Source organism: Salvelinus fontinalis, chromosome 4, assembly GCF_029448725.1.
Source record: "Salvelinus fontinalis isolate EN_2023a chromosome 4, ASM2944872v1, whole genome shotgun sequence".
Taxonomy (NCBI): Eukaryota; Metazoa; Chordata; class Actinopteri; order Salmoniformes; family Salmonidae; genus Salvelinus; species Salvelinus fontinalis.
The window spans coordinates 47,693,401-47,715,283 of NC_074668.1; the positions used below are offsets into that span (position 1 = coordinate 47,693,401).

The window sequence follows — 21,883 nt, forward strand, 5'->3', positions numbered from 1 at the left end:
TATGAGATGTATGAAACTCCCATAATGTAGGCACGCTCTCTGAACACTGGTTTCCAGACTACCCCTCAGAGACCCCGATACCGAGAACAGTATGCACCAGAGAAGGTGCAGTGACTTCCAGTCGGTAGAACCTCATGAGGGGATGCCCAACATGCCGCATTACAGATCTCCTGCAAGGAGAAGCCTTTGAACTGAGCCCAAGAGGTAGCCATACTGTACCTCTGGTGGAATGAGCCCTCAAGCCCTCCAGAGGCTGTAAACCCTTGCTATTATAAGCTTGCTATTATAAGCTAGATAGCATCCACTATCCAATATGACAACCATTGACGAGAGAAAGGCCTCCCCCTGCAGGATGGTGTTCAAGACACAAAGAGCTGGTCGCTCTTGCGTAAAGCTCTCGTTCTACCCAAATACATGTGTAAAGCACGCACTGGACACAAACGATGGAGACGCTCTTCCTCTGCAGAAGAGAAAGGCGGTAGGTGGAAAGCCATAAGCTTCAAGGTGAGACAATTGTAACTGTCGCTGACCTTTGGAATAAAGGTGGGGTTAGGTAATAAGGTTACCTTGGTAAAACCCGGGACAAACAGTAGGCAGGAATGGTGAACTGACAGTGAATGTCGTTCACTCACTCGCTTTGCGGAAGTAAGTGCTACAAATAAAGAGGTCTTGAGAGAGAGATATTTCACCCCTACATTCTCCAGCATCTTAAAAGGCTGCTGAGACAAAGCCTCAAGCACAGTAGAAAGATCCCAAGGCGGGGTTACAGGCTTGGATACAGACATAAGCGACGCGCCCCTTCTTGAAACGGCATTAGAGCGGGTGCTTGCCGACTGCGCTGTTATTAAGGCCTATATGACAAACGGAGAAAGCGGTTAAGTAGAACTTAACAGTGGAGAAAGCCGTCCTGCTGTCCAAGAAGGCCTTGCATGAAGCATAAAACCTCTGACACAAAACATTGATAAGGAATTATTTGTTTTTGGTCACACCACTTCTCAAAGATGCACCACTTATTTCCGTAAAGTGAGCGTGTAGAAGGGGCTCTGGATTGTCTCAATGGCTCTGAGAGGTAGACTAGTCGTGTCCAGATTTAACCTTTCACGGGCCAGACCCATAGAGACAGTTTGCCTGGGTCAGGAGATCCGTGCATAATGGGAGTTGCCAGGGCTCGTCATTAAGCAAGAGAATAATCTCCGTTAACCAGAGCTTGCCCGGACATGTGGGTGCTACCAGGATGAGGGACGAGCCTCGTTGTCTCACTATGGCTGTAGTGGGGAGTGTGAGGCGCATAGGGGGAAAAGCATAGAGCGGTGTGTGGTAGTCATGACATTTTGTCAGCCGGTGATTGTAAAGCAAATAATTCCGGGCTCACAGTAATTGACCATGAATTAACATAAACACGTTTAGCATCTCCTGGCATCCACACATAGCTTACAAGCCACTGATGCAGGCATTTGGAACATCTATATTTAAGAAAAGTCTAATAAATCCATGTAATATAGCTTACACCATCACAATAAAGAAACATGATATGAATAAAATGTAGTCTATTTCAAAAGAATAGCATACTTTGAGTTTTCCTTATGTTAGGCCCTGATCTGGCTATGCCATATGGCTGTGAGCCATTTTAAGAAACGTGTGCCGCCCTGGTTGTTGATGTAGGCCGACACTGTCATATTGTCTGTCCTGACAAGGACGTGACAATACCGGAGGAAGGGTAGAAAGTGTTTCAAAAGATGGAGTTGTGTGGTCCACTCAGTTAACTGCCTGGCCCTCGTAAACTTCGCCCCAACCCATGAGTGACGCGTCTGTCGTCATCACCTTCCTCGCTGACACCACTCCTAGAGTGCTGCCGAATGTGAAGATCAAGGGGCCCCTCCATTTCCAGAAAGATGTGAGATACTCTGATGTTGAGTGCACAGACGTAGGGATAAAACCCAGCGTTGGAAACTTCTCATCCTCAGTAGACCATGTGGGACCACTGAGATAGTGGAGTCCATTAACTCCAGTAACCGGAGGCGTATTCGGAACATGGCCGAGTGCCTCCTGTTTAATAGGGATAGGCACTGTCGGAATGAGGCGATGCGGCCTTCCAACAGCGTTGGGTGATACTCAGATTCTATATTCTCTGGGTCAGTATGAAACAGATTTTTATCTGATTGATTTGGAAACCCGAGCACGGAAAGGTGGGTTACCAAGGAGGTAACGTCTTGCCCCGCTTGCTCACGGGACGGGAAGGAGAGCAGGTTATCATCTATGTAGGCGGATACCCTCAGCCCCTTGTTTCTGACGGACTTGAGAGCGCCTCCACACACTTGGTGAATGTCCGGGAAGCGCTAGCCCAAACGGGAGAACAAGGTATTCGTAGGCTTTGCCTTGAAAGGGAATCCTCAGAAACCTTGTGTGGATACTTATCTGGAAGTACGCAGGTCAACTGGGTTGCCTGGACGAATAGAACGAGACAGCACGTTTGGTGTGAGCAAACGAAACGTAAAATTCCTCAGATAGTCGTAGAGGACCTGTAGGTCCAGAATGGGGAAAATCTCTCCCCTTTTTGGGAACCAGAATGTACCAGGAGTAGAAGGCTCAATGTCTGTCTTCCTCTGCTATCGCTCTGATATTCCATTTGAATAGAAGAGAGGAGATTTCCTGCTATAGTATGCGTGCCAAGTCACGGTCGCATCTGATTCCAGCATGCCATTGAAGGCAAGAGGTCTCATAGCGAACTGCAGTCTGTAGCACTTGGTAACAGTGGATAGGGTCCCAGACTTGACTGCGGATGCATGCCAGTTTTCTACTCTCTCAGCGAGCAGCCCATGGGGAGGCACTCACCAGTGGCACATTGACGCCCACTGTGCTCCACCCGAGAAGGTACCAGCACAGAACACAGAGTGTAACTGTTCACTGCACTTCTCTGCCGCTGGGGCGTTCCCCTAGGTCAGATGCCCCCTCTCCCTCCAAGGGAATCCGTTGGGCGCAATCTCAATGCTGTCAAACTAGCATGGTGCTCGGATCCCCTGAGGCAGGGTTAGCTTCTTCCATGGCACTGATGGGAAAGCTAATCCCAGAACAAAATAAAAAACACAGCTAACTAGCAGTGTGTTGGCTGCCAGCTAGGCTAGTTAGCACAATGTTAGCTGGGAAAAGCTAACCTCTTAACCAAGTGAACGTAGCTATCGTTCGCCAAGTGGGGTACTGAACTAGCTAGTTAGCAGGAGGAAGCTAGCGCTAAGTTAGTCTTGCGATGGACAAAGCGTATCTCTCTACCGAGAGAAAGACTATAAATTCTTCCCTTGCAGGTAGAAAACCTAGGGTAGGATAATGAACTAGCCTGGTTAGCGAAACCTTGCAGCTAAGCTAGCCAAGTATCTGTAGCTAGCCGGTTTCCGGATGCTAGCTACAAAGAGACCTCGAGGAGAAAAAGAGACAAAGCTAATCTTAGCCGTATAAAACGTTCCTTTTGTTGAAGTTTTTCCTAACACAGAGACAAGAGCTGGCAGAGAATAGTGTGACACTCCTGTGATCTGTTAACCTTAGAGGAATTGGCCTATATGGATAGGGCTAAATTGAATTGTTTCTTACAGAATACGTTTTTTATGCATAAGCATGGTAGCAACTGAAATGGAAAACTTTGGAGATTATGGGAAAATTATTTGACCAAATTTGAGGACACAACACTTCACCTGACAGAAGACTGAATCCAAACATTACAATGTTGATTTTATATTTACTGTACTTTTCGCCATATTTGTTGTTTTAATAAGACTGCTAGCTTAGATTAACTGTTTTGAACTCCAAGCACAGATCGGACATTTGAAAATGTATTTGCTTAAGTATTATCATGCAAACACAGTTATTTTTATTGTGACAAGCCGTCAGTGAGATTCGAACCTATGATCTTCTGTTGTCGATCCATGGGATTAGTCCACCAGGTTGGAGCTAACAAGCAATGTATTTGATTTTTTATATATTTTTTAACTCATCCAAAGCTGTTCATTTTAGTCTATTCAACCCGACCCCATTTCAAAGGAAACAAGCACTCATTAATATAATGTGAGGCCAATTAGTGGCCGTGGCCAACACACCTGAACACACTTAACAAGATAGTGGACAGTGAGAGTTTTGTTGATGCTGAGAACGGAATGTACTGTATGTGTTTTTCAATAACATTATTAGAACGTTCTTTCAACGTTACTAATGCTTTCTTGTGGTTTTCATGGAACATTTTCTTAAAATTCTGAGAATATGACTTCAAATGGAACCATGAGGAAACCTGCAGAAAACGTAATGCTGAAGTACTGAAATTCCCACAGAAGGACGTTGTTTCTTAACGTTCTCTGAACATTCTGAGAACATTACTTTAAAAATAGTACCACGAGGAAACCAGGTGGAAACGTTATGCTGATGTATTGAAATTCCCAGAGGAGAACATTGTTTCTTAACGTTCTCTGAACTACTTGAGAACATTCCCAATGTCAAACCAGTTGGAGAACATTTCCTGAACATTACCAAAAATGTAATTAAATGTAAACATGTTTGAACTTTTAGGAAACGTTCTGTTAAAGTAATGAAATACCAAGAAATAACATTATTTTGTCAAGTTCCTTAAATGTGCTGAGAAAGTCCCAATGCCAAGCAACTCATCTGCACCATTCCCAGAACTTTGTGGGAAGGTTGTATGCAAACTAACCATAGGACAACCACGCTCTCACCAAGCTCTAAGAAACACATGGTTCTCAGAATGTTATGTGCTAGCTGGGCTCCCTCTCTCTCTTCGAGCAACGCCCACTCGCACTGGTACACACACAGATGATGCACAGCACACACAGAAAGACATGCTGAAGGGTAGGCCTAATTCTGATCATGGCTGATATGATAACTTCAAAATCGACATATATTTAAAAAGGAAAACACCATATAACAATTCCATAACTTTTCCAGGATTTTCATGACCGTAAGAACCCTCATTTGACAACTTGGAACATCCTGTACATTCAGGCTGGCCCCATTCTCAATCTGCGCATTCTCAAACTCGGAACAGTCTACTGGTAGACGTACACTGAACAAATTGGAATCGGGATCTGAATGCCCACTCTCCATTGCTATTCCATGCAGATCCCGCCTTCATTCCGCTTCGATCAATCTTTTTTTGATGCTGCGTGTGAACACGGGCTGGTGATAGGCTACTTTGTTTTATAGAGGAGCCGTTACGCAGTTCCTCAAAAATTGGAGGTGCCAGTACGGTCCTCCAGATAGCTCCGGCCCAAGTCAAGCACTGAGTGTTTGGCTTTCACATGGAAATTCAGAGAAACAGATGGTAATTTTGGTGCGCATAGAAAAGAATCATGCGTGCATTCAGGTGCGTGTTCCACAGTGAATTTCCTTCACAGTAAACAAACAGGCTCGTTCTGTTCAGAACAACACAGGGTATGACGCCGTGTCATCTTTTAACTGTACATCAAACATAGTAAACATTGACACTGTGTATTACATGACTTTTATGATATGGAGATGTGAGGTGTAAATTTGAACTCAAGGGTGTTCTGGAAAGGAAGATAGGCAAAGAATGGTCTTTTGGCGGGCGTACGACCTGTCTGTTTCCAACAGAGGTTTGTGAGTAGAGACCAAAAACAAAAAGAAGAAAAAAATCAATACAGTTACATATAGCAATTTTGTTTTTGTTCAATATTATATTGATGTTTGACTTGAAGTAATGATTTGTAAATGTTCTAGAGCTAGCCTGCTGTACCTGTGCCAAAACTATTTACATAAATAGTGAGCCAACATGTTTTCATCACTTTTAATTCCCTGAATGATCTAAACACATTTTCTCATGCTCTTTCTTGTCTCGTTGCAGCAGACATGTAGTGAGCAATATGTTTGAATCATCAAATCGCAATAAAATTGTGGTATCGAATCGGTAATGCATGTAGAATAATGAGAATCGCAATACATGCCGTATCGGCACCTAATTATCATGATAATATCGTATCGTGAGGTCCCTGGCAATTCCCAGCTCTACTAATTTCCTGCAATTCTACACATTTTGCCATGGTTTATGCCATGTTCTTATGCTATCTGAGTGACTCAAACATTATAACAAAATCAATGGGAGCCCATGCCATGAAATGTTTCAAATTTTAAATTCTACCAGACTGTGCAGTTTTTATTTTGGTGATTGTTAGTTTTTAAAGATGGCTATTTATATTTTCTACATACATGTTTTTTTATATCTGTTTTTTTAGCCATTTAAGTTAACACAGAACATTTTTACCATCCCGAAAAGTATTCCCCCACACTGCCAATGTTTAATATGCAACGACATGCACCTTGTGAATTAGTGTGTGTCTCACGGTGAGTTCCTAGAAAAACAAAACATTTCAATATATGCAACACCAATATCACCTGTGGCTTTGAGGCATTGGCTAGCAAATGATAAGAGAAAAGGTCCACCGCTGGCAGCATTTGGAGTCTCCCCTGCCTGTCCCCCTTTCTTACCGTCAGTGTGTGGCTGGGCGCATGCATGTGTGTGTGCGTGTGCCTGTGTGCCTGTGTTTATGTGTGTGTGCTTTAAGTAGAGCCACAACACATTGGTCTGGTCGATTTAACAGTGTCCAGGCGGCTTGGTTGCTATGCAAAACCCTGCCATGGAACCAGGATAGCAGGATGTCAGCCTGCACCTGTTCATGCAAATTATGGCTCCCGGAGAGAGATGAGTTCGTGGCTCAGTCAAATCACTGCATGGGGCTGAAATAACTCAAGCCAAGCCGAGGGCGATAGATGTCTGGAAAAGCTTGTTACAGTATCTCTCATATCTACTGAAACAACTTGCTTTGTTTTTGTACAATTGTTGTGACAACCTCAAAACAACCTACACTACATGTCCAAAAGTATTTGGACACCTGCTCGTTGAACATCTCAGTCCAAAATCATGGGCATTAACATGGAGTTGGTCCCCCCCCTTCGCTGCTATTACAGCCTCCACTCTTCTGGGAAGGCTTTCCACTAGATGTGGGAACATTGCTGCGGGGACTTGCTTCCATTTAGCTATAAGAGCATTAGTGAGATCGGGCACTGATGTTAGGCGATTAGGCCTGGCTTGCAGTCGGCGTTCCAATTCATCTCAAAGGTGTTCGATGGGTTTGAGGACAGGGCTCTGTGCAGGCCAGTCAAGTTCTTCCTCAGCGATCTTGACAAACCATTTCTGCAAGGACCTCACTTTGTAAACGGGGGCATTGTCATGCTGGAACAGGAAAGGGCCTGCCTCAAACTGCTGCCACAAAGTTGGAAGTACAGAATCATCTAGAATGTCTTTGTATGCTGTAGCATTAAGATTTCCCTTCACTGGAACTAAGGGGCCTAGCTCAAATAACAAAAAACAGACCCAGACCATTTATTCCTCCTCCACCAAACTTTATAGTTGGCACTATGCATTGGGGCAGGTAGTGTTCTCCTGGCATCCGCCAAACCCAGATTTGTCCCTCAGACTGCCAGATGGTGAAACGTAATTTATCACTCCAGAGAATGCATTTCAACTCCTCCAGAGTCCAATGGCGGAGAGCTTTACACCACTCCAGCCGACACTTGGCATTGCGCTTGGTGATCTTAGGCTTGTGTGTGGCTGCTCGGCCATGGAAAACCATTTCTTGAAGGTCCTGATGAACAGTTCTTGTGCTGACGTTGCTTCCAGAGGCAGTTTGGAACTCAGTACTGAGTGTTGCAACCGAAGACAGACGAATTTTACACACTAAGCGCTTCAGCACTCGGTGGTCCCGTTCTGTGAGCTTGTGTGGCCTACCACTTCGCGGCTGAGCCGTTGTTGCTCCTAGACGTTTCCACTTAACAAGAACAGCACTTACAGTTCACCGCGGAGGCTCTAGCAGGGCAGAAATTTGACGAACTGACTTGTTGGAAAGGTGGCATCTTATAACGGTCCCACGTTGAAAGTCAATGAGCTCTTCAGTAAGGCCATTCTACTGCCAATGTTTGTCTATGTAAATTGCATGGCTGTGTGCTCAATTTTATACACCTGCCAGCAACGGGTGTGGCTGAAATAGCCGAATCCACTAATTTGAAGGGGTGTCCACATACTTCTGTATATATAGTGTATGTGTGGGTGATGTTGGCAACAAGGGTTGGGGACAGTACTAATTGACCCCCTCCTGAAGTCCTTACCTACGACATGTCTACAGGTTTCTTAACTTGGTATGTGACAGCTAGGTTGGTGCGCTCTATATATTTTTGGTGGTCCCGTGTGGCTCAGTTGGTAGAGCATGGCGCTTGCAACGCCAGGGTTGTGGGTTCAATTCCCACGGGGGGACCAGGATGAATATCTATGAACTTTCCAATTTGTAAGTCGCTCTGGATAAGAGCGTCTGCTAAATATGTTAAATGTAATGTGTGTGTGTGTGTGTGTGTGTACTGTATATATCCCATTGCAAACCCACCTTGGTATGTGACAGAGAAGCCCTGTGCTTGGTTGGTGTGGTCTGAGTAGAAGTAGAGGATGACAAAGTCTCCAGTGACGTTGACCAAGTCCCGGGGCGAGTTGCGGCCGTCGAACCGTGCTAACACCTGGGTGGTATAGCCATCCAGCATTTCCACCATGTCTGTCTGGTCCGAGATGTCGAAGAAGGTGAAGTTGAACAGGATCATGGAAGCCCCAGGTACCTAATAATAATGTAAATAGAAAAAATACATAGTACTTATTAATACATGATACTTGCTACTTTTTGAAAGCCAAAGATGCTTTAGGCAATAGGCAACAAACAAAAGCAACAACAACAAAAAAGGGTCCAACTGTTGTGCGTTATATTACACCCTATCCCCAATACAACACACTACAGTTGGACCCGGGTCAAAAGTAGTGCACTGTAAAGTGAATAGGGTGCCATTTGATACGCAACCGAAGAAACAAGACACAATACCTGGACAGTCCAGTAGCAGACCCTCCCTGCCTCGTACTTATCAGGGAAGTCAGGGGAGTAGACCACTCCAGAGGGAGCAGAGTAGTTACCCCCGCACGCACCAACACGAGCTGGAGGAGACAAACAGAGAAAGATGATTCAATGAATAACAGTTCAACTATCGAAGTTTGCATTTGCAAGTTTTTAAGTCTCTCATATACTTAACCCTCTTATATAACTAACCCTGTTGACTCCTATGTCTCAGGAGTTGTCATAGAGACCTTTTCATATAGAAACCACATACAACAGGCTCTCTCAATGATAGAGAGAGTGGAACGAAGAGTTTTCAACGCATACAGGAAAGATGAGACTGGACCGAACAAGGAGTATTTCATCATTGTTGTAATTGTGTTGACTACAGCTGGGAAATCTGTGTCTCGTTATCTAGCAGGTGTGTCTGCCATAAACGTTATGCCTGTGTAGCCTATTAGAAAGAGATTTAGCAGGTATTGTTTTGCCAAAATCAGCAAATAATTGTATGACAACAAAGGGAGAGATTGAACATTATGTTCACATGACTATCAATCAGTGAGTTGGTGAGAGTGATTGTAATCCTTTCATATTCGGTTAGGTTCTTTCACTTCTTTCCAACGTTGGTTCTGAGAGAACCATTCAATTGTTTGTGGATTATTCACCATCGCCAGTGTGGTGGAGTTTATGTGTTTTTAAAAAATATGCAAACTCCACTTTTTACATATTAGGTGAAGCATCATAGATGTTATAAAGGGCTGACCAGACGAGGGTCATTTTCACTAAAAGCCAAATGGAAGAAAACAGAACAAAACTGTGAAGGACTACCTGAATTTGTCCAATAAGAAACTCTAGTTTGTATTGATTGCACAGGGGAAAAAATGTCTACAGTTTGCAGCGATGTGCACTAATGAAAACGACCCAGAGCAAACGATCTCCTATCTACTCACTGTCGAAGATGATGACCCATCCATCTCCTCCACAGGGCTGGGTGTGGTCACCAAAACACACGTGGTTGCACTCCATACTGGGTGCTTTGCCATGGTGATGCTGGTCCAGGTCGTTGCCACAGAAACAGGCGTAACCCGACTCCATTCCAGCTAGCTACAGAACAGAGAGAGACAGGCAAATCGTTCAACGATCGTTTAATGTTAAGTTAAAATCAAACTGTATTTGTTTAGCACTTGTCTAAAGCTTTACAAGAGGGTAAAAAAATGTAGCGCAGCACTAAGGAATAAAACCCTTTGGATGAAAGCAAAGAAAGAAACCTTGAGAGGAAACAGACTTTAGAGAGAGCTGAACCTCCTTAAGCCAACTCTGGATGGTAGAGTCAGACAAGAGTTGTCCACCTCACTTAATCAGAGATACTACTATATCATCTAATTGTATGTTAATAAGCATACTTTCAGAATGATTCCATAAAAATCCCCAAAACGACTGTTTTTCTGTCCTAAAATGAAGTGATTTATGTGCCTAAAGCCATCAGGCGTTTGATGGTAATAATATGGTGTGGTTGGGTTGAGTCCAGTGCTTTCGGAGAAACAGAACAGTCACCACTCCTTTATGCGTGCCACATGGCACCCTATTCCCTATATACATATATATGCCCTATGGGCCCTGGTCAAAAGTAGTGCGACTACATAGGAAATAGGGTGCAATTTTGGACGAATCCCCACTCTGTAAGCAGTAATTAATTAGAGGCTGACTAGTTGAGTACGAACTCACATCAAAGACCTCAGTGTAGGGCTCAAATAAACTAGTCTGAAATAGCATCGGACCACTTAACCTTCAGCTCTTAGTCGAAACATTTCCTAAAGCCATGTTGCGTTGGGCTGTATTAGAATGAGAGACAGAATCACAGAATGCTTCCAAAATGGCACCCTCTTCCCTTAAAAGTGCACTACGTTTGACCAGGGCAAACTAGTGCACTATAAAGGGAACACTAGGCTGCCATTTGGGACACACACAGTCAAACCTCTTCAATCATCTTGCCCTTTCCTTTCAGAATTCAGATCCAACCCAGTCATACTCAGCGTGCAGGCAGAACACTGACTAAGAGCGCCATTGTCTCTCATTAAAAGAAGACCATTGTGTCATTTTCTTCCCATAAATGAATTCATATGAAGGTACCGCATCACTTCCCTTCATTCTGAAAATGTTCTCATGAAGCTGGAATTTATGTAACTAGACTCCTCCGCCGCCGACCGAACCGACGTAAATGCGTTACATATTTATCGGATGAAAAAGAAAAATGACTTAAGAAAGGAAGACAAACGTGAAGTCCTCTGGTGACAGAGCAGAAATTTGTTTGCAGGGGGCATCTGAATCACTGACTCACTCAGTCACTGGTTGTGTCCCAAATGGCACCACAAATGGCACCCTATCCCTTATGGGCCCTGGCCAAAAGTAGTGCACTATATAGGGAATAGGGTGCCATTTGGGACGTATGCACCGACTTACTGTCTGACTGACTTATGGTTGGATGTGGTTGTTTGTCATAGTGAAGTCAGAGAGCATCAATACAGGTTGGATGTGGTTGTTTGTCATAGTGAAGTCAGAGAGCATCAATACAGGTTGGATGTGGTTCTTTGTCATAGTGAAGTCAGAGAGCATCAATACAGCGTTTTAAATGTGTATTAGAGACAATGACAATCAGAGGACGGACAGACGCTATGGTCTCAGGCTGTCGACACATAATGTCAGTGCCATCTGCGGAGAGGGACTGGAGGGACACACGCACACACACAGAGGGGCAGACTGTCACTGCTCATCAGTGCAGACAGCGTCTGCGAGCCACGTCTGACGCAGGGCCAACAGGATGTGTTCACACAGAACATAAACACCTGCCACTGTTTATACCCATGGTCAGTACCCAAGACAATAGAAGGCCATAGAGACTACATTTACAGCTGCCTGTGATGTTTCATCATCTGATGTGTCACTGAATTCATTTGAAATGTGAGGATAGTTATAGTCATAAATATAGAAATACAGTGTCTAGAACAGACAGCCATTCTTCCCTCAAAGATGATTTTTTTGCAGATGAAACAGGTTGATGAACCAAATCTTGAAAGGCATTATATTCCCTATAGTGCATTACTTTTGGGACACATCCATCTCTGTACTTTCTTACCTTGTATCTCTGTTTGCGGCAGAAGCTGATGCAGTTCTGGATGGTGAGTTTGTTGGAGGTCTCACTGCTCCCTGTCAGGGTGGGAGGGTCTCCACTGTCTTTGAAACAACCCAGGTTACCTGGCACTGGAGAAAACACAGAGAGGAGAGCAGGGGTTAGCCATGTATTTCTTAATGATAGGCACTTCAATACTAACAAGCACACACTGCATTATGCATTCACTACATTTCCCATGAAGCACTTGCATTGTGTTGTGATATATGTAGTTCCTCTTAAGAGGCCCTTCTGTACGTAAAATCACACATTGCATTAAGCATTCACTGTATTTCCCACAGAGGAAGCTATAGGAGGACGGGGTCTATAGGTGGGAGGAGCTATAGGAGGACGGGGTCATTGTAATGGCTGGAATGGAATCAATGGAAAGATATCAAACACATCAAACATAAGGAAACTACATGTTTGATTCTGTTCCATTTATTCCATTCCAGCCATTACAATGAGCCCATCTTTCTATAGCTCCACTCACTTGCCTCCAATTTTCCCCATGATGCACCTGTGTGGTGTATTACCAGAGTCCTGTTTGAAACAACCAATCCCAGAGATCATTTACCATGTGCCAGAACAGTGGTCGTGTGGGACTACACGTCCCACAATCCACCCGTGTCTCATAGGCGTCAACAGGCGTCAACTAAGATATAGAACATTGGTCGACAGAGCCAATCCTGAGGGACCCTTGAATATGCAGGATTAAGCTCTGTACTAGAGCATACACTACACTTCCCATGAGCCATCTATGTCTCATAGGAGAGGGATCTGAGGGGATCAGTGTATGCATTTTTTTGTGGATCATATACTACACTTCCCATAAACCACCTGTGTCTCATACACTAGGTGTCAACCCAAGGCACAGAACATTGGCCCTCAGAGCCAGTCTTAGCCAGTCCTAGGTTGTAGTTCTGTAATAGATCATTAGATCATACAGTATGTTTCCTGTAACCTGGTCTGTCCTGTCGCTCTGTTGAATAGTGATGTGTTTTATAAGGTGTGATTAACACTTCTTCTCCAATGGCTTGCCTGGCTCCACATGGCTGGCCTGGCTCCACACGCACACACGCACAGGCACACCCACTCACACACGCACACAGGCAGGCATGCACACGCACGCACACACAGATGCAGACACACACACTCCGGCGGACTGGGAACGCCATGAAACACGATGAGCTGCGCCCACAAAAAAAGCCATCTCCCCAGAATTCTCTGGCTGGCTTCAGTTTGAGATTGTTTTGTTAATTGTCACCAGACAAAAAGTTGGGTTTGGAAGAAAGGAGGAGGAGGTGAGGAGGGAGGGAGGAGAGAGGGAGGAGAGGAAGGGTGTCTGAGTCACAGTGAGAGGGTGTTGGAATCTAGAGTATGTCGATTTCCGGGCGAGCTGGAAGTAGCACTGCCATAGAGGGTAGGTAGCGTGTGTGAAACTGGCTGTTTGTGTATGCATGTGCGTGTGCGTGTGTGTGTGTGTGAGAGAGAGAGAGAGCGAGAGAAACTGTCAGTAAGAGTGTACTTTCAGGGTTGTCACTGAGATAGCCGAGTAAAACTCAACTCCACAATGTATTTCACGTAATGGAGTTGAGCGGAGACGAGAGTGGGTGGACTGGAGCTCCAACGTGAAAATAAAAGGTTATGTCCTGTGTAATTGCGTGCTATTCTTTGGGTGCTGAAATCCGTAGTTTTTGATTCAAAAAAATAATAATTCTATGTGATGTCGGAGCTGTGAAGTACATTGTGGAGTTGAGTTTTACTTGGCTATCGCTGAGGGTGCTGTAGGGCAGTGTTTCCCAACCGGTCCTCAAGTACCCCTAACAGCACATATTTGTGTTGTAACCCCAGACAAAAACACCTGATTCAACTTGTCAAGGGCTTGGTGATTAGTTGACAAGTAGAATCAGGTGTGCTTGTCAGGGGCCACAACAAAAATATGTACTGTTGGGGGTACTTGAGGACTGGAGTTGGGAAACACTGCTGCAGGGTGTGTGTGTGTGTGTGTGTGTGTCTGCATGCTTGAGTGTACGTGCATTTATCGCCCTAACTGTGTTAGACAGAGAGAAGGGGGTACAGTGGACGCGTTGACCCCAGAATACCTCATAGTACAGCAGCCTGGGGCTCTCTTTAAATATTGACGTGAGAGGAGAGAGGTCTATTGAGACAGAGGTAAAATAGAAGCAGGAGACAGCTACTGCTGCAATATACATGGACTATAAAAGCACACTTCTGAGGACATGGTCTGGGAGAGATAAGAGAGGCTGCCACTATCCAGGGTGTTGAGTTGTAAGAAAAGAAGACAGCTTTCTGTTCTCTGGAAGATAAATAAAGTATTCTTCACCCTAATCCACCGTGCATTCATTAAACACAGTGTAAATACAATGCATTATATTCCAGGTAAACCTTCAAGCCTGGACTAATACAAATAGTAGGACACAGAATCCTTTGTTTCATTATGATTCAAATTGTATTACTTTTATTTTCATTTCAATGTTCTATGGGTAAAATGTATTAGAGAGAACAAAAGTAAAACACAATAGCAAACTAATTTCTATTCCACCCCAAAGCTATTGTCTCAAATTGGAATTTGTGTCATCTAACCACAAGCTAGAACAATGTCAGAGAGAGAGAGAGAGAGAGAGAGAGAGAGAGAGAGAGAGACGCCCTGGCCTTAGTTATCTTTGTTTTCTTTATTATTTTAGTTAGGTCAGGGTGTGACATGGGGGATGTTTGTGTGTTTTTGTCTAGTCGAGGGTGTTTGTATTGTCTAGGGGGTTTTGGTAGAGTTTATGGGGTTGTGTTCAGTGTAGGTGTTTAGGAAAGTCTATGGTTGCCTGAGTGGTTCTCAATCAGAGACAGCTGTCTATCGTTGTCTCTGATTGGGAGCCATATTTAAGGCAGCCATAGGCATTAGGCAGGTTGTGGGTAATTGTCTATGTCTAAACGTTAGTAGCTTGTGTCGGCACTTTCGTGTTGTAGCTTCACTGTTGTTTGTAAAAGTGTTTTGTTTCGTGTTCATCTTTGTCAATAAAAGGGAAGATGTATTCATATCATGCTGCGCCTTGGTCCACTCTTTCACCAGAAGACGAGAGAACAGGGAGGTTTATCTGACTGTCAGGGCTGGTTTGAGAGACAACACAGTGATATGACCGTTTAAAAACAACCTAAGGTGCCAACCAGGCAAATTTTAGGGCAAAAATCAGTGTTAGCTTAACCACCTTATTAACCACATATACCTGATTGCTGAATGAGACTTGTGTAAACCTTTGTAACTTTCCATTGAAAGAACCTAACCAGACATACACTGAGTACAAAACATTAAGAACACCTGCTCTTTCCATGACAGACTAACCAGGTGAAAGCTATGATCCCTTATTGATCTCACCTGTGAAATCCACTTCAATCAGTTTAGACTAAGGGGAGGAGACAGGTTAAATAAGGATTTTTAAGCCTTTAGACAATTGAGCCATTCAGATGGTGCCTTTGAATGGGGTATGGTACTAGGTGCCAGGCATGCCGGTTTGTGTCAAGAACTGCAATGCTGCTGGGTTTTTCATGCTCAACCGTTTCCCTTGTGTATCAAAAATACACTAAATTGGTACGAGGTTTCAATACAGCTCCACTGTGTCATGTTAGAGAGAGAATGAGTTCAGAGATTTCTAGAAGAGGCCTGTAGACGTCTAGTTAGCGCACACACACATTTTAACTGGTGCATGCTGGATGTTTAAGACTTAAAACCTATGCCTAGTCCACGTTTTTTCCCCTGGGGTGTTTTCTACAGACCGAGAGAACAAGAGAGAGAGAGAGAACATATTGTTGATTTGTATACTTCATATACAGTGCTTTGGCAACAGTGGAAACCACAAATTCATGCCAATAAAGCATGCATTGTATTGTATTATGAGAAAGACAGGGAGAGAGAGGGAGCGAGAAAGAGAGCGGAGAGAGAGTGGACGAAGACCACACACGTGCGCTCCCCAGTCCCGCGGCCTGCCTCGTCGGTGCCAATGTAAACGTTTTGGCTGACACAATAGCTCATCTATGTAAATAGCAGATGCCACAGATGCGTTGGTGTTTGCATAAGGACGAAACACGAGCAGGGCGAGGCCTTCTGGGAATCCCGAAAGAGGTTCAAAAGGCCAGTGCTGAACACTCGCTAACCAAGGATGCTTCCCGAATGGCACCCTGTTCCCTTTCTAGTGCACTACTTTTGACCAGAACCCTGATTAGAAGTAGTACACTATATAGGAAATCGGGTGCCATTTGGGACATTAACCCAAATGTCCCGGACAAGGACAGGACAACATTGCTACTCTACGCCCTGCTTCTCGCCCACGTTCTCTGACCGCAGTCCGGCCACACTGTTGGCCGAAGGGCCATGACGGGATCAACAAAGTGCAGAGGAGAGAAAGGAGATGGGCGACGACGACGATGATGATGAGAGAGAGAGCGAGAGATGGAGAGAGCGGAAGAGAGGAGACGTACGACGGAAGACAGAGGGAGAGAGAGCAATCCGAGTTTGAGGAGAGGAGCGGTGAAGAGGGAAGGAAACGTTCCTCTCGTCTATAAATCACCAGGAATATCCCTTCTGTCTTCCTTTCCTTCTTTTCATCCTTTCCTTTCTTCTTTTACAGCCATGTCAAAAAACCCTCTGGCTTTATGAGACGATGAATACCTCTGTCTGGCTCATTTGGTGTGGCAGAGCACACACACACAGTTCAGCGCACAGTGGCAGACTGGAGGTATTAGGAGGGAGATTAAGTGGCGAGTTCAAGACAAACATGACAGTAATGTGGATATTTTGGAGTCTTGATTAGGTACTTCATACTCTCCAGGGTGAGGCAGGTAGAGGTCGGGACATGAGTTTAAGCAGCCCAGGTATTCTTCCAGTCACACTAAACCCCGTAAAAGTATGCAGGGCGTGACCCGAGTTTAGTCTTTAGGGCGGTAAACACCTGGTGTGTACAGCAACACAAACACGCACACGCTTCGCACACACACACACACACACACAACCCGGTAAACATCTGGTGGTTTGTGTAGCAACCTTCCTCCCCTGAGCTATAGCTAACCCAGGCAGGCAGGTACCACTTCAATAAGGCTTTCAAACAGCAGGGGATGCTACTACAGGGTTCAGCAGTGAGATTAACCTGTTGGGGATGGGGGCGCTGTTTAGACTATTTATGCTAATGTGGCTAATTTTTTAAACGGCTTCCCACAAAATCCTTGATCGTACAATATGCATATTATTATTATTATTGGATAGAAAACAGTCTATAGTTTCTATAGGAGTTGAAATTTTGTCTCTAAGTGGAACAGAGCCCATTCTACAGCAATTTCCCTGACATGGAGTCAGATTTGAGAAACGTTGGCCACTTTTCTGAAGTCATTTAAACGGGCACTGTCGTTGCTATGACTATACGGACACTTCTTACGTCTTCCCCTGGATGCCTTTACGTGATGACGATTCCAACGGGCTCGATTGCTCGTTCACAGGCACTACAAATGAAAAAAACCTTTAGCTAGCAAGTCTTTTCTTGCTGCGTAACGCGCGTGGAAGACACCGACCCTCTCCTGTTCCAAGCATTAGTTTAGCCTGTTATATTTCTCCGGTCATCTTTTCACTCGTTATAGGAGTTACAAACATCACAAAGTAGTTAATTTAAAGCGTTTTATAGCAATTTATATCCGTTTAGTGCGATTTTGGGACATTTATTTTTGCAACGATGTGAAAAGTTGGGAACGCTTTTCAGTTCATCCCGAACGTAGTTGACATTTCCACATGGCAAGAGGACAGCTTTCCACCAAAAGACGATTTCTCCCAAGAAAGGATCCTTTGCCCAAGATACTGATGGAAGAACAGCTCAAGGTAGGACATTTTTATTATGATAAATCGTGTTTCTGTCGAAACATTTTAGTGGCTTAGGACGCCATGTTTTTTGACGTAGCTTCGCTTGGCGCAAACTGTATTGAAAAGTAAGGATAAATTAAAAAATGTAATAACGCAATTGTATTAAGAATTAAATTGTCTATCAATCCCTGTCCACCCTATATTTTTTAGTCACGTTTATGAGTATTTATGTATAAGAGTAGATCACTGTCTAAGTGGCGCAAGGACAAATTCTGACCAGCTGAGTTACATTTCACATTGTCTAACCATGATTTTGGTGGCTAAATATAAACATTTTCGATCAAACTGTATATGCATGTTGTAATGTGATGTTACAGGAGTGTCATCGGAAGAATTCTGAGAAGGTTAGTGAAAAAATTAATATCTTTTGGCGATGTTGACTTTTATCGCTCACTTTGGCTAGAATCAATGCTGGGCTGCTAATTGCTATGTGCTAAGCTAATATAACGATTTATTGTGTTTTCGCTGTAAGACACTTAGAAAATCTGAAATATTGTCTGTATTCACAGGATCTGTGTCTTTCGATTCGTGTATGCTGTGTATTTTTACGAAATGTTTGATGATTAGTAGTTAGGTAAACACGTTGCTCATTGTAATTATTCTAGTCCATTTGTGATGGTGGGTGCAATTGTAAACTATGCCATATACCTGAAATATGCACTTTTTTCTAACAAAACCTATCCCATACCATAAATATGTTATCAGACTGTCATCTAATGAGTTTTTTTGTTGGTTAGGGGCTATAAATATCTTAGTTTAGCCGAATTGGTGATGGCTACTGGTGTTGGTGGACAAATAAAAGATGGTGGAATATGCTAATGTGTTTTTAGGTAATAGATGTACATCTTTACATATTGTGTCTTCCCTGTAAAACATTTTAAAAATCGGAAATGTTGACTGGATTCATAAGATCTGTGTCTTTCATTAGCTGTATTGGACTTTAATGTGTGAAAGTTAAATATTTTAAAAAAATATTTTTTTTGAATTTCGCGGCACTGGTTTTTCAGTGGGGGGGGGGGGGGTGTGCCGCTAGCGCCACGCTGATCCTAGACAGGTTAAAGGCAGCAGGCCCCTTGGTTCTCTTTTGACAAGAAGATTGCAGACGACTGTCAATTTATCTGCCTTTGTACTGTCATCCCAGCGGCAGCAGCTTCAACTGAAAGGAGGAGCGGCAACTCGTGGATTGTGACTGTGTGTGTGTGTGTGTGTGTGTGTGTGTGTGTGTGTGTGTGTGTGTGTGTGTGTGTGTGTGTGTGTGTGTGTGTGTGTGTGTGTGTGTGTGTGTGTGTGTGTGTGTGTGTGTGTGTGTGTGTGTGTGTGTGTGTGTGATATAAGCCCTAAATCACAGCTTTGCTCGTTCAGGAACTTGAGATGACAATGGAAGGCGGCAGAATGTTTTTGCTAACGTCGGCAATTATAGCAAAAATGCCTTAACAGAAGAAAAGGCCCTGAGCAAAGCATTGTTCGTCAGTTACATCTGCTACACAGACGCAAGCCGCACAACCAGTACAACATCTTTGCTTGTAATGAAATAAATACACACACACACACACACACACTTCAAAGCCGTCAGTGGAATTTGGTTTAACAAGGAGATGAGGGAAACAAGGTGTATGAATGCAGCGGCAGTTATATCAGCCAGGCCAGACTGGAGAGAGGCCTGGGGAGAGCAAAGCAGGGGGAATCACATGAGTAGAGACACCCACACACAGACACACGCAGACGCACACAGACCCCGACACAGGAGGACCTGTCTATAGACAGAGTCATCACAACTTGCTGCCTCGGCTAGGAAGAGAACGGTTACCACACCCCAGGGTTCATTGCAGACCAAACAACAACAAAAACTGTCTGTCTGCAACAGGATAAGACACCTCTGGAGAAGGAGCAGACACCTAGACCAGAACTAAAAACATCAGTAGGGGGAGGGCCACAGCATGATAACAAGCACCACAACATCAAACACACAGGGACCGGCAGCAGGCTTTGGCAACACAGTGCACCTGGCAGCGGTGGCAGGCGCTCTCTCTCTCTGTCTTAGTCTCTCTCTCTCTTAGTCTCTCTCTCTCTCTCTCTCTCTCTCTCTCTCTCTCTCTCTCTCTCTCTCTCTCTCTCTCTCTCTCTCTCTCTCTCTCTCTCTCTCCCTCCCTGTCTCTCCCTGTCTCTCCCTGTCTCTCCCTGTCTCTCCCTGTCTCTCCCTGTCTCTCCCCGACCAACCGTGTTGTGGTTACAGACATAAATTGCAATTACATCTGGAAAGACAGAGAGAGAGAGAACGAAAGAAAGAGACTGAGAAACAGAGAGAGGGAGGACTCCACGTGCCACGCCGAGAACACACAGCCAGGGATATTTACACGTGAGAGATGAGAGGAAAGGAGAAAGAGAGAGACAACCGAAAGAGACAGTGAGAGAGAAGGAGGACAATAAGAAGGCAATGACTTGTCATAAGCCAGCCTTTCTAAAGTCTTTCCAAACTAGCTGCCAAGTGCTAACGACCTGCAGGACTCATTCATGAGGTGGAAAACATATCTGCAGCACACCAGTATTGACTCAACACCTCTCTCTTTATACAGTGTAAATGTCTCAATGGTCAATGTCTCAATGGCCACTCTCTGTGTTATCGGCCTAACGAATGCACAACGTTCCCACTCCGGGGGAACACAAAAGGTCAGTTTAGCAGCAACACACTACGCAACTCCCGATAAGGGTCAGTCTGCCCACACAGATCATAAACGATATCTACGGTCTTTAATGTCATTGTGTGGGCCATGCTACGAGCGGACAGCGTGGGGTCACTTTAGCTTCTTAGCTAACGCTGTGGGTTCATTTACATCTAACTACGTGATGCCATAAAGAGAGAAGCTCATTAGCACTTCCTGGTTAGGAATGCTGTGATGTCACAAAGGGAGATAGAGATTTTAAAAACACTCCTGTCATAAAAGACTCTTCACTCACAGTCAGGAAATTTAAGATGCTCATCATGGCTGGACCTCTACCTACCTACACTAATGTGTGTGTGTGTGTGTGTGTGTGTGTGTGTGTGTGTGTGTGTGTGTGTGTGTGTGTGTGTGTGTGTGTGTGTGTGTGTTTGTGTCTCAGTGCCCTACAGTAACACAGGAAGGTATTTTGGGCTTGGACAGGATCCCAGAGGCCCATTAATGATGCCACCACCTTACCGACGGGTTGTCAACACCTTAACAATTCTCACACACACATGTACACACGCTCTGACACACACGCTCATACACACACACACACCTCACTGCCTGGAACAGACTCATCTGTCTCTCCTGGAATGTTAAGTATCATGCGCCAAGGAAATAAATACTTATCACTGACTATGTTTATAAGTTCGTCTCTCTCTCTGTAGTTCTCTCTCTCCCACTTTCTCTCTCTCTCTTTCACTCTCTGTCTTTACCTCTGTTGATCTCTCTCCATTACTCACACACGCTCGTTCTCCTCGTCTCTATGTCCTTATACAGTTCTGTGTTTGTGAGTTTATTTCCCAAAAACGCTATATCCACCATTTTTTTAAATTTCATTTTTTTCATCAGAAATGATTGCTTATGGGTACTTTCATGTGTGTGTAAAATATTACTGTTCTCAGATTTTCTATTCATAGATGCTATATATTCATTGTTTAACTGGACTGGAATGCTCCTATCCTGTATATTTGACTGGTATATGTGGTTGTCTCACATAGCTAGCAGTGTTGTAATACTTGAGTCCAGGACTCTGACTCGCCTTCTCGTGACTGTATTTGCACGTGGACTGCATAGGCTACTATGATAAGCAGAATATTAGCAGCACTGGGTGCACAGAGCAGCAAGGGTTTTGTTCTCTAGCAGTAGGAAGGATGTGCCA

General features: G+C 44.2%; 1 protein-coding gene across 2 annotated transcripts in view; it reads right to left on the reverse strand.

Annotated features, from left to right (window-relative positions):
• The window catches only part of kremen1 (kringle containing transmembrane protein 1), a 125,367-nt gene that overhangs the window by 11,425 nt on the left and 92,059 nt on the right, over nucleotides 1–21,883 (reverse strand). For both annotated transcript variants that reach the window (XM_055920391.1, XM_055920390.1), the window contains exons 4-7: nucleotides 12,070–12,194; nucleotides 9,887–10,040; nucleotides 8,928–9,037; nucleotides 8,448–8,670 (exon numbers count right to left, since the gene is read on the reverse strand). In XM_055920391.1, coding sequence (XP_055776366.1) covers nucleotides 8,448–8,670; nucleotides 8,928–9,037; nucleotides 9,887–10,040; nucleotides 12,070–12,194 — 612 coding nt within the window. The remainder of the gene's footprint in view (nucleotides 1–8,447; nucleotides 8,671–8,927; nucleotides 9,038–9,886; nucleotides 10,041–12,069; nucleotides 12,195–21,883) is intronic.